Source organism: Lutra lutra, chromosome 1 (genome assembly GCF_902655055.1).
Source record: "Lutra lutra chromosome 1, mLutLut1.2, whole genome shotgun sequence".
In the NCBI taxonomy this organism is placed as follows: Eukaryota; Metazoa; Chordata; class Mammalia; order Carnivora; family Mustelidae; genus Lutra; species Lutra lutra.
The window spans coordinates 222,963,253-222,973,905 of record NC_062278.1 but is presented as its reverse complement, the minus strand read 5'-3'; the positions used below and the strand labels follow the sequence as shown (position 1 = coordinate 222,973,905).

The following is a 10,653-nucleotide window of genomic DNA, read 5'->3' as shown; positions in this document are numbered from 1 at the left end:
GCGACACCCCTCCCTCCCCAGGGCTGGGCGCAGAGGCCGAAGTGGAAGCCCCTTCCGCGTCCGGCCTCCCGGTCGGAGGCTCGCGGCTGCCGCCTGGCGGCCGAGGCTGGGGCTGCGGATTCCTCCCCTCCCCGCAGGCCGGGCGCCCGGTGCTCAGTCCGGCCGTGGGGCGCCCGGTCTCTCGAGGCCCACGGCGCGGGGTGGGCGACCCCGGCCCTCTGTCCTGCTCCGGCGGCTCGCGCGCTGGCACGAGCCCGCGGCGGCCGCGGACGGTCACGAGGGCTCCCCTCGGGCGCACTCCAGGCACTGCCCGCCGTTCGGACACGCGGCCGGAGGGCCCCGGGCGGCCCGCACCGAGCTCGGGAAGGGAGCAGGGCTCGGGGCAGGCGGACGGGGTCCACAGGCACGTTGCACGTGTCGCGCACGCGAGCCGGACACTGTGACCCGCACAGCAAGAATCCAGACCGTGGGTCACTCAGGGAAAAGCCCCGCGGAACCGGCCGGGCCGGACCTGCCGCTGCAGGCGGCCCCGGGCCACGGTCTCCACAGCGACTCGGGGCCGGGGCCTCCTGCCACGGTCTCCGGCCACGCGGGGCGCCCCTCGACCGGCCGCCGGGCGGGGGAGGGAACCCCGGTCACCCGCAGGCAGCGCACGGAACACGTGGCCCGCGCCCCTCGCTCGCGCAGCCGCCGGGTGACGTGGGAGGCGCTCTAGCCCCGCGGCGCAGGAGCCCGCGTCTCGCTGGCGTGACGCACTTCCGGGGCGCGGCCGGCGGCAACATGGCTGCTCCCATGGAAGTGGCCGTGTGTACGGACTCGGCAGCCCAGCTGTGGAGCTGCGTGGTGTGGGAGCTGCATTCGGGCGCCAACCTGCTCACGTACCGTGGCGGCCAGGCCGGACCCCGCGGTCTGGCGCTGCTCAATGGCGAGTACCTGCTGGCGGCGCAACTAGGCAAGAACTATATCAGCGCCTGGGAGCTGCAGCGGAAGGTCCGGCGGCGCGCGTCCTGGCCCGCGCTTCGTGGAGAGGGCGCGGGGCGCCCGAGGGTGGGGTCGGGCGAAGGGTCGGTGGGGGCCGCACGCTCCCCGAACCCGGGTGGGGATGGGGAGCCCCGGGTAGGGTGCGCTGCGCATGCGCGAGTCTGGGGGGCTTGGAGGAGGGAGACGCGCGCCCGGCGGGCGGGGTCACGTGGGGCGCTGCGCGCACGCGGAGGACGGAGGGTGGGCCCCGGGGTGGGGTGCCGGTCTTTGGGGCTATCGTCCTTGATGGGCTGGGGGAGTGGGGAGAGCCCTAGGAGCGCGAAATTTAATTAAAGGGAGGACTCTGGGGTTCCGTGGGTCTCCTGGTCTCGGGAGGTGGGTGTCCCAGGCCCCGGAGAGTGATGCGTTTGTTTCCCCTAAAAGGAGATACCCTTCCCGGTAAGGGCCCATGGGTCTCCTCTTACAAACACGGGGCGCCTGGGGGGCTCAGTGGGTTAAGCCTCTGCCTTTGGCTGAGGTCATGGTCTCAGGGTCCTGGGATCGAGCCCCGCATAGGGCTCTCTGCTCAGCAGGGAGCCTGCTTCCTCCTCTCTCCGCCTGCCTCTCTGCCTACTTGTGATCTCTGTCTGTCAAATAAATAAATCAATCTTTAAAAAAAAACACCCAGGGGCGCCTGGGTGGCTCAGTGGGTTAGGCCGCTGCCTTCGGCTCAGGTCATGATCTCGGAGTCCTGGGATCGAGCCCCGCATCGGGCTCTCTGCTCAGCAGGGAGCCTGCTTCCTCCTCTCTCTCTGCCTGCCTCTCTGCCTGCTTGTGATCTCTCTCTCTGTCAAATAAATAAATAAATAAAAATCTAAAAAAAAAAAAATTTAAAAAAAAAAAAAAAACACCCAAAATACAACCTGTGGAGCTTGGAGCCGCTCGGTTCTGCCGCCTGAAGCCGTGGTACAAGCTCTTTCTCTCACTTTGCCTGGTGCGATCGTGAAGTCTCATTAGACAAACTGAGGGTCAGGGGGACAGGCCAGACCTTAGGGAAGCCAGGACGGCAGCCGTTGGGCTCTCAGCCCCTCCTGGACCCTCCGTGCCTTGACCGCCACCCCCAGAGTAAGTGCCGTTCTGCTTCCATGGGACAGTCTGCAGGCCTCCCCTCCCCCTGCAAAGCCTGAGGACTGGATGCCTTTTCCACGGGCCTTGCGTCACCCTCTTTCGTGCCTCTCCTTCTGGCTCCTCTCTGCCCCCTCGCTCCTGAGTTCCACATGAAGCTCAGAGGTTTCGGTCTCCCTAGGACCAGCTCCAGCAGAAGATCATGTGTCCCGGGCCTGTCACCTGTCTGACCACGTCCCCCAATGGCCTCTATGTCCTGGCGGGGATTGCGGAGAGCATCTACCTGTGGGAGGTAAGAGGTGGGGAGTTTGGTCCGGGCCCTCGGGTGGCACAGTCAGTAAAGCATCTGCCTTGGACTTAGGCCATGATCTCAGGGTCCTGGGATCAAGTCCTGGGTCGGGCTCCCTGCTCAGCGGGAAGTCTGCTTCTCCCTGGCCCCTTACTCCTCCCCCTTTCTCATGCTTTCTCTTTCAAATAAGTAAATGAGATATTTAAGAAGAGGGCGCCTGGGTGTCTCCGTGGGTTAAAGCCTCTGCCTTCGGCTCAGGTCGTGATCCCAGGGTCCTGGGGTCGAGCCCCGCATCGGGCTCTCTGCTCAGTGGGGAACCTGCTTCCCCCTCTCTGCCTGCCTCTCTACCTGCTTGTGATCTCGGTCTGTCAAATAAATAAATAAAATCTTAAAAAAAAAAAGTTATCTAAAAAGAAAAAAGTTTAGGCCGTGTTGCCCCCAACAGCTGGTTATGTGTGGGTGGGGGAGACCCACTTCACCTCCTGCACAGACCATGCAGGGCTTGGGGCCAGAACATGGACACGTGACCACGCTCTGCCTTTCTCGAGCTTGTCTGCGCCTGTAAGATGACATTTGTCCTTTCCCCAGAGGTCTCGGAGCGCCGCAGGATTGGGAGGCGGCTTAGTTATTTCACTCCTGTGACTTGGAAACCCCGGCGTGTGGTTCAAAAACTAGGGAGCAGTTGCTTTGACGCAGGGAGGGAAACTGAGGGGGGGGTTTCTCAGAGGTGGCCCATCATGGTAGAAAAACTTGCCTTGATGCAGGGGTCCCCGGCGGAAATCCGTGTCCCCTCTGCCCAGGAGGGGCCTCCTCAGCCTTGCCCCTGGGCGCTCCTCTCTGGGTCCTGGCTCCCCCACTCCCTCAGAGCTTTCTGGGCCGGTGTGAGCCGTGACCACGAGGGGGCGCCCCACACAGCCGACCCCAGGCGGCCGCTGGGGCTGAGGGCCAGACTCTGGCATCAGCCACTGTTCCGCTTTCCCCCCCTCCGTCTGTGTAGACGAGGACAGGGAGGGAGGCTGGGAATCCTCAGCAGGGTCTGGGGGAGGGGGGAGAGGAAGGGTGTGTGTGCCTCCGGGTTTCCTCTTGTAAGGACACGACTCCTCAGGTGTAGGGCCACCGCGTTCCAGCATGACCTTAGTCTGCACTGGTTAGACCCGCAGAGCTCCGTTATTCAAGTAAGGCTTGGTCCCAGGGGTCAGGATACGAACGTGCACTAGGAGAACACAGTCCAGCTCACAACAGAGTCTGGGACCCCAGCCCATCCCACTGCCCAGGTGGTGTGATGGGCTCCCCTGTCCCTGCCATCTGGGGCATCCCCCTTCCCTCAGCCCCAGCCACTGACCCATCCCCATCCCCACGTGGTGGCATCTGAAGACTGTGACTTCCTGCTCCTGGGTCCCGGGTCCAGCCGGTCCTGAAGAGAGGGGCCCACGCTTTCAGCAGCCTCCTCTGTGGCCACTCTGCTCCATGCAGACGGCCCCTGCCCTCCCCGGAGGCCGTGGTGACATCACTCCCATGCCCGCACTGGAAGGGGGTCCTCGGGCACCTGACACCCAGGAGTCAGAGGTCAGGGTGGCTGGACAAGGGGTGGGAGCTCAGACCACACTGTCATCCACTTGGGGACACGATGGGAACAGGCGCAGGCAGGACAGCTGGGAGGAGGGGCGGCCCGCCAAGCCTGGGTGTTCCTTCCAGACTGCCGGAGGGCAGGCTGTCCCCAAGTGCCTCCACCTGACCTGGCCACAGGGGGTGGGCCCGGCACCCTGTGTCCTACCCTGACCTGTGTGCACCCTCACAGGTCTCCACAGGGAACCTTCTGGTCATCCTGAGCCGCCACTACCAGGACGTGTCGTGCCTACAGTTCACGGGGGACAGCAGCCACTTCCTTTCGGGGGGCAAGGACTGCCTGGTGCTAGTGTGGGGCCTTTGCAGGTAGAGGCTGGGCCCCCCCCAGGTCTGGGTCTGGCTGCAGAGCCGGTGGGCAGAGCCAGGTCAGGGCCCCGGAGTGGGAGGGGCCGAGAGCCAGGTGGGCTGGGGGTGGGGGTGACTGCCTGTCCAGGGGCCATGGGGAGCCTCTGGAGTTTCAGGGCTGGGAGGGGCCTGGTGGCCAGGTGGGCTCCCCTTGCTGAGGTCTGCTCCCTCCACACAGTGTGCTGCAGGCGGACCCCTCCAGGACCCCGTCCCCCCGGCACGTCTGGTCTCGCCACACCCTGCCCATCACGGACCTGCACTGTGGCTTTGGGGGTCCCCTGGCCCGGGTAGCCACCTCCTCCCTGGACCAGACAGTGAAGGTAGCACCGCCCCACACACCCCAAGTGGGTCTGAGTCATGTCCCAGGAGCTGATGGCCTCTTAGCCAGCTTGAGCCGGTGAGCGGTCTCCATCCCCGAGGCTGCCAGCTCCAGATAGTTCTAATTCCCTTGACGCTTCCGGCCTCAAGGACGTCCAGAGGGTGGATGGCCTGGGCCTGTGTTGGCTTGGAAATTCCCACTTGGCTGCCTGCTCCTAGCAGCTCCCTGGCTAGACCTCGGGGGATTTGAGGCCAGTGCAGCCCTCGGGGCTTTGCCGGACGTGCAAGGGGGCTCTAACGCAGGGGTCACGGGCATGAGAGCCAAGTCCTGTCCCAGGGCAGGCTGGGTCTCAGCCCCCAGGGCCCCGTGGGTGGTGGCTGTGGTCCCGGTTCCCCTGACGTCTGGAGTCCCACGCCCGCCCACACCCCCAGCTGTGGGAGATCTCATCGGGCGAGCTGCTGCTGTCCGTGCTCTTTGACGTGGGCATCATGGCTGTGACTATGGACCTAGCTGAGTACCACGTGTTCTGCGGCGGCAGCGACGGCTCCATCTTCCAGGTGGATCTCTGCACCTGGGTGAGTACCGCAGGAGCCGGGGGTGGGGAGCCGGGGGCCCCGGGGGGCCTAGGGCTGATGTGGCTCAGGAGCCCTCTTGGCCTCCACAGCCTGGGCAGAAAGAGAAGAGCTTCCAGCCGGAGCAGGACAGCGGGAAGGTGTTCAGAGGGCACAGGTGCGGGGGCTGTGGACGCCGGGGTGGGGGCAGAAGGGACCCCATTTTCTCACTCTTGGCTCAGGGTCACCATGTCTGTCCCCAGGAACCAGGTGACTTGTCTGTCTGTGTCCACCGACGGCAGCGTGCTGCTCTCGGGCTCCCACGACGAGACCGTGCGCCTATGGGACACCCAGAGCAAGCAGTGCATCAGGACCGTGACCCTCAAAGGTGAGGCGCCCCCGGAACGCGCCGGGGCAGCTGGCGGCTCCTCCTGTCTGGGAAGCACGGGGCGTTGCCTGGGTGTGCGGCAGTGTCAGCGACACATGTCCAGGGTTGCAGGGGAGGGGGTTGGCTGGCTCGCTGTGACCGTGCCCCCCCCCCGCCCCCCGCAGGCCCTGTGACCAACGCCGCCATCATGCTGGCACCTGTCAGCATGCTGAGCTCGGACTTCCGGCCGGGCCTGCCCCTGCCGCACTTCAACAGGCACCTGCTGGGCGCTGAGCACGGGGACGAGCCGCACCGCGGGGGCTTCACTCTGCGCCTGGGCCTCCACCAGCAGGTGGGCCCCGTCCCCCAGGGACGTCCCCCGAGTGCCGCTCGGGGTGTTGTGCGGGGGTCAGGGTGGCGACTGAGTCCTCCTCCGGGAGGAGCCAGGGAGCACAGAGCGGACGGTGGACGCGCACCCCAGGGAGCAGAGCAGGGAGCGGAGCCTGATGGGAAGGCGCTGGTACCCCTGGCACCCACCCCAGGGGGTCCCCACAGAACGCCCATCTGCCCCCCGGGCCCTGGGCCCCTGCCTGTCTCTGGGCCACACCGGTGCTACGCGGTCTCCGTGCCTGGAGCCCCACGAGCCTCTCGGCAAGGGGCCACAGCTGTCCTGAGAGAGCCCGGCATCTGGCTCCACGGAGCACCCGGCGGCCAGCCAAGGGCCGCGTGCCCAGACGCTGTCCAGTGGGACACAGACCGCCTCCCAGCCGCAGTGGCAGCAATCAGCCCTGTCGCTGGGCTGGGCCGGCAGGCTGTGTCTGGGGCTGGAGGCACAGGCCGACCGACTGGCCTGCCATTGGGAGCCTGCCTGACCTTGGTCTCTGAGCGCCCCTGCCCCCGGGCCTTGTCGGGCAGAGTCCTCAGCGAGAGCAGACGGGAGCATGGGGGGTTGGAGCTCGCAGCCTTGACAGAGCCCTGGTTCCGCACCCCGCGTGGTGGGGGCTCCTCACCTGTCTCCCCTGCAGTGGGCAGGTGTCGGGCAGGCATCTCCCTCCCAGGGGTGCACTGCCCTGGGCCCCTGGGCACTGACAGGGAGCGTCCTGTGCCGCAGGGCTCGGAGCCCAGCCACCTGGAGCGGGCGGAACGGCTACACGCGGTGATGAGCAGCACGATGGAGAAGGTGGGCGCGGCTGGCGGGGCTGGCAGGGAGCTGGCAAGCCTGAGTCCTGCGCTGGCCGTGGGGACGGCTCCCCTGGCTCCCCGGTCTCTGAGCCCCTGTCCCTCCACAGAGCGTCCTGGGTGGCCAGGACCAACTGCGAGTCCGTGTGGCCGAGCTGGAGGACGAGGTGCGGAACCTGCGCAAAGTCAACCGAGACCTGTTCGACTTCTCCACACGCGTCATCACGCGCCCGGCCAAGTGAGCCGCGGGCTGGGAGCGCTTGCCCCTTGAGGGGCCGTGCTCTCCGGGCTCAGCCGCCGTGCTCCGTGCTCCGCGGGGCCTTTTGGTGCTGTTCTGTTTTTAACAAAAAGACTAAAAGCCCCTTTTCTCTGGGCTCATCTCTGTGCCACGGGGCGGCCCCCGCGCTCACCAGGATCTGTGGCAGGACCCAGAAGCCACGGTTCTCAGACTTCCAGACCCTTGTCGGCTGCCCCAGGGCCATGGCTCCCCTAGGAGGGCCAGGCCACACTCAGTGGGAGGGGGCGCTGGGGGGCGCGTGGTTCAGAGAGCGCACTGTGGTCCCTTCAGTCCCGTTCCTCCAGTAGCCTCCCATGGGTCCCCCCAACCTGAGTCAGGGCAGCTGGCTCGCAGGTGGACAGTCCTGGGCCAGGGTCCTCCAGAGGGATGCGTGCCTACCCCGCTCAGCAAAAGTGTTTCTTGTTGGCGCGAAAGGTCGGAGGGAGGCCAGGTGTCCGTACTGCGCTAGGGATGTGACCCGCAGCCAGCCAGTCCCTGGAGTCCAGCCCAGACACATGGGCCCCAAAGCAAACCTTGGAACCTTCCAGAAAACTGTCCCTGACTAACAGCTTGGCTTAATGATCCAGAAACTCCGTGTGGTTGCAGCTGCAACCAGAGCTGGTCCACACTGGGTTTGTGCTCTTGGGCTCTGCACCCTAGCCGGTGGTCCAGCCGCACAGCAGCCGAGGTGGGGCCTGAGGGGGCCTGCCCCATCAGGTGAGGGGTCTTGCTGGCTAACGGGGCCATCACGCCAAAAGCCCCACCACACACGGAGCGGCCTCTCAAGGCCAGGCTGGGGAGGGGGTCACAGCAGCTGAGGGGCAGGCCAGGTCCTGGCAGTGCCAGCCCACACGGCTGGGGGCTTGGCGCTCCGTTCCCTGCCCCGAGCACGGGGGCCTCCATGTTCCCATCTGCTGGTGGAGCTCAGTCCTCACCGCTTGGTGCCCAGGTCTGGAAGGTAGGGGAGGGTTTCAGGTGTGGCTGAGATTGGCTCCCCGATCCCCCAGTGCCCGTGGCCTCGGCTGCCCACGCGGCTTCCATCATTAAACGTTTTGGTAGGAGACGTGTGTCTTATTCTGGGGGCCTGGTGCCCAGAAGGGGGGCCGGCAGGGGCCGTGAACAAGCTGGGGATTTCGACCTTTGGGGGTGCCTTGCCCCCCTGCTCATGCCGAGGATTTAGTCTGAGGTCCCCCCAGCTGTGTCACCATGTCCCACCCTGCACCTGGGGGCCGAGGAGACCGTGGGGCTCCTGGTTCCTGGGGATGGGGGTGCTGGGACCTGACTCCAGCCTGAGGGCAGTAGGGGACACCTGGCCGGCCTGGCATGTCACCATGCAGACGGTCTCCGGTGCCCGCCTGGAAGGCTGCCCGTGCTCCCTCTGTGGCACAGCGGGAGGAGTTTGGATGCCCAGATGTGCAGGGGGCAGGGCCCACTGATGTCCTCCAGTCACCACACAGCCTTGCACATGCCACCCCTGAGCCCCAGACTCGGTTTCCTCATGGGTCAGGGGTATACCCTCTCTAGGTCTGGGGAGCCCATGCACAGCTGGCGTCCAGCAGGGCGCCTGCTCTTCCCGACAGGATCGTGTCCATGTCTTGTGGAAATGCAGTCTGACCCCCAATCACGGGCAGTCATGGCCAGTGGGGAGACACCAGCAATGCCCGACGGTCGCAGGTGTCCTGTGTGTGCTGGCCGTGCCACCCCTCGGACTGCAGGCAGAGGAGCAGCCATAGCCTTGGGCTTGGGGGAGCGGGAGGGGGGACGTGATACGGGCAGAGTGGAGAATCACCATGTCTCCCAGGCGCACTTCTGGATACTCCCCCAAAAGGAACAGGAGCCAGGGTTGAGGTGTTTGTACTCCCATGTGGACAACAGCAGTTTTATAATCACCAAAAGGGGACCGCACCCCAGTGTCCATCCACAGATGGACACACACACTGCGGTCCAACCACACGTGGGAGCATGGTCCAGCCTCAGGAAGGGAGAAACCCTGACCCCTGCCATGACATGCAGGGACCCCGAGGACATGGGGCTCAGCAAGAGCAGCCAGACCCAGAAGGACCCATCCCGCAGGACCCCACTCTCAGGAGGGTCCCAGAGGAGTCCCGTCCGCACACACAGAGAGGAGAGGGTGGGAGTGGGGGCTGGGGCGGGGATGGGGAGTCCCTGCTTTGTGGGGACAGAGTCTCCGTGTGGGGGATGGGAAGTTCTGGAATCGGAGGGCGGGGCTGGTGGCAGGACCGGGCCACCTACTGGTGGCAGGACCGAGTGTGCTTCCTGCGGCGGAGCCGCGCGCTCAGAGCCGGCTGAGGTGGCCGATTTCCTTATGTGTGTCTCACACAATTGGGGAAACACCTTCTGTGTATTCACTTGTTTAATATGCATTGCAGCTGGGAGAGGAACAATTAGCTTGTAAATGTAGGGAAACTGAGGCATAGCAGTGGTCAGGGAGCCCATCCCAGGTCTGGGTCCCTGGAGAGTCCAGCTCCTTCCTCACTGCCTCTGACGGGGCGGGGGGGAGGTCCAGGGGCGAGCAGAAGAGGCCAGTGCTCCGCTGCCGCCCAGAACCAAGGCAGCAGTGTTTGCTGACCGAGTGTCGCTGAGCCACACGGGTCTCTAATTCTGGGGAGTCCTGCTGTCAGAGGGATGTCATTGCAGGGTGGGAGGAGCCCCAGGTGGTCCCTGAGGACTTGGCCAGGACCAGGGCACGCGGTCAGTCTCCCTGGTGTGAGGGGCCCCTGGCAGGACACTGGCCTCGGGTAGGGGACAGCAATCGGGGACCCTCCCCATCCTGGGAGGCCTGGCCAGGTGGCTGGACTTTGTGGCCTTAGCAGCCAGACCCAGCCACGTAGCATCCCTGACTCACCTCAAACTGGGATCCCTGCTGATGGCTGGCAGTCGGTCGGCATTTTTATTCATCCGGTGGAGTTTTATCCCGGCCTCTCGAGTGCTGGCTCCAAAAGGAGACGGCTGTGTGTGTGTGAGTAATCAGCCCTGGAAGGTTCTGTGCCAGAGCGGCTGCCCTGTTCCCAGAGGGATCTCAGGACCCTCTTGATTTTCTCCGCTTCGCCCCTCTGGGGCAGATGGGATGAGGGGAATCCGTGCAGGGCGCTGCTGGGCTGGGCTCAGCCAGTGTTTCCTCAGCACCTGCTGTTGCCAGGGCCACAAGAAGAACCCGGGTTGTTCAATGCCCGCAGGTGCAGAGATCACAGGAGAAGGCTTGGAGGACCGTAGCTGTCAGGGGGCTGCAGAAGCTTCTGGAGCAGTGGATAGTGTCCTTGTTGGAGCTCGAGCTCAGTGCCTAAGTGTCTTTGGGCTCAAGCAACAAGCAATTACAGAGTGCCAACTGTGTGCAAGCACTGGAGACAGAGCATTAAGAAGCCAGACCCACCCTTGCCCTCCCACAGTCGAGTGGAGAAGTTGGCCACTAGAAAAGAAAGCAGAAGTTACAGAAATTTGACGGGGCGTGTGATGATTGTAGGCAAGTGGGGTAGAGAGGAAGTCCTGGGGACAAGCAGGAAGTGCTTTTCAGAGCAGGGGCATTTGGCACTGGGTCCTGAAGGATGAAGAGGCGTTCTCTGTTCCGAGTTCCCTGCTGGCAGCTGGAGGCAGGAG

The 10,653-nt window shown here is 64.9% G+C and overlaps 1 protein-coding gene and 1 long non-coding RNA gene across 4 annotated transcripts; one reads left to right on the top strand and one right to left on the bottom strand.

The window, feature by feature from the left end:
- Positions 1 to 635: 635 nt before the first annotated feature.
- On the top strand, positions 636 to 8,099 carry WDR18 (WD repeat domain 18). Of its 3 annotated transcripts, XM_047707548.1 has the most exons (11): positions 636 to 990; positions 2,267 to 2,377; positions 4,173 to 4,306; positions 4,524 to 4,665; positions 5,096 to 5,239; positions 5,329 to 5,393; positions 5,479 to 5,603; positions 5,768 to 5,934; positions 6,694 to 6,762; positions 6,872 to 7,035; positions 7,066 to 8,099. In XM_047707548.1, the coding sequence occupies exons 1-10, from the start codon at positions 781 to 783 to the stop codon at positions 7,001 to 7,003; spliced, it is 1,299 nt and encodes a 432-aa protein (XP_047563504.1). In that variant the 5' UTR covers positions 636 to 780; the 3' UTR covers positions 7,004 to 7,035; positions 7,066 to 8,099. The 3 variants fall into 3 exon arrangements, with proteins under 3 accessions (XP_047563504.1, XP_047563493.1, XP_047563514.1); XM_047707537.1 differs by having other exon boundaries at positions 6,872 to 8,099; XM_047707558.1 differs by lacking the exon at positions 636 to 990 and adding an exon at positions 1,874 to 2,085 and having other exon boundaries at positions 6,872 to 8,099.
- Positions 8,100 to 9,397: 1,298 nt separating this feature from the next.
- LOC125092895 (uncharacterized) lies at positions 9,398 to 10,240 on the bottom strand. The gene is made up of 2 exons (XR_007125093.1): positions 9,905 to 10,240; positions 9,398 to 9,727 (listed from the first exon to the last, which is right to left on the bottom strand). It is a non-coding gene; the product is annotated as an uncharacterized LOC125092895 (long non-coding RNA).
- Between the last annotated feature and the right edge of the window lie 413 nt (positions 10,241 to 10,653).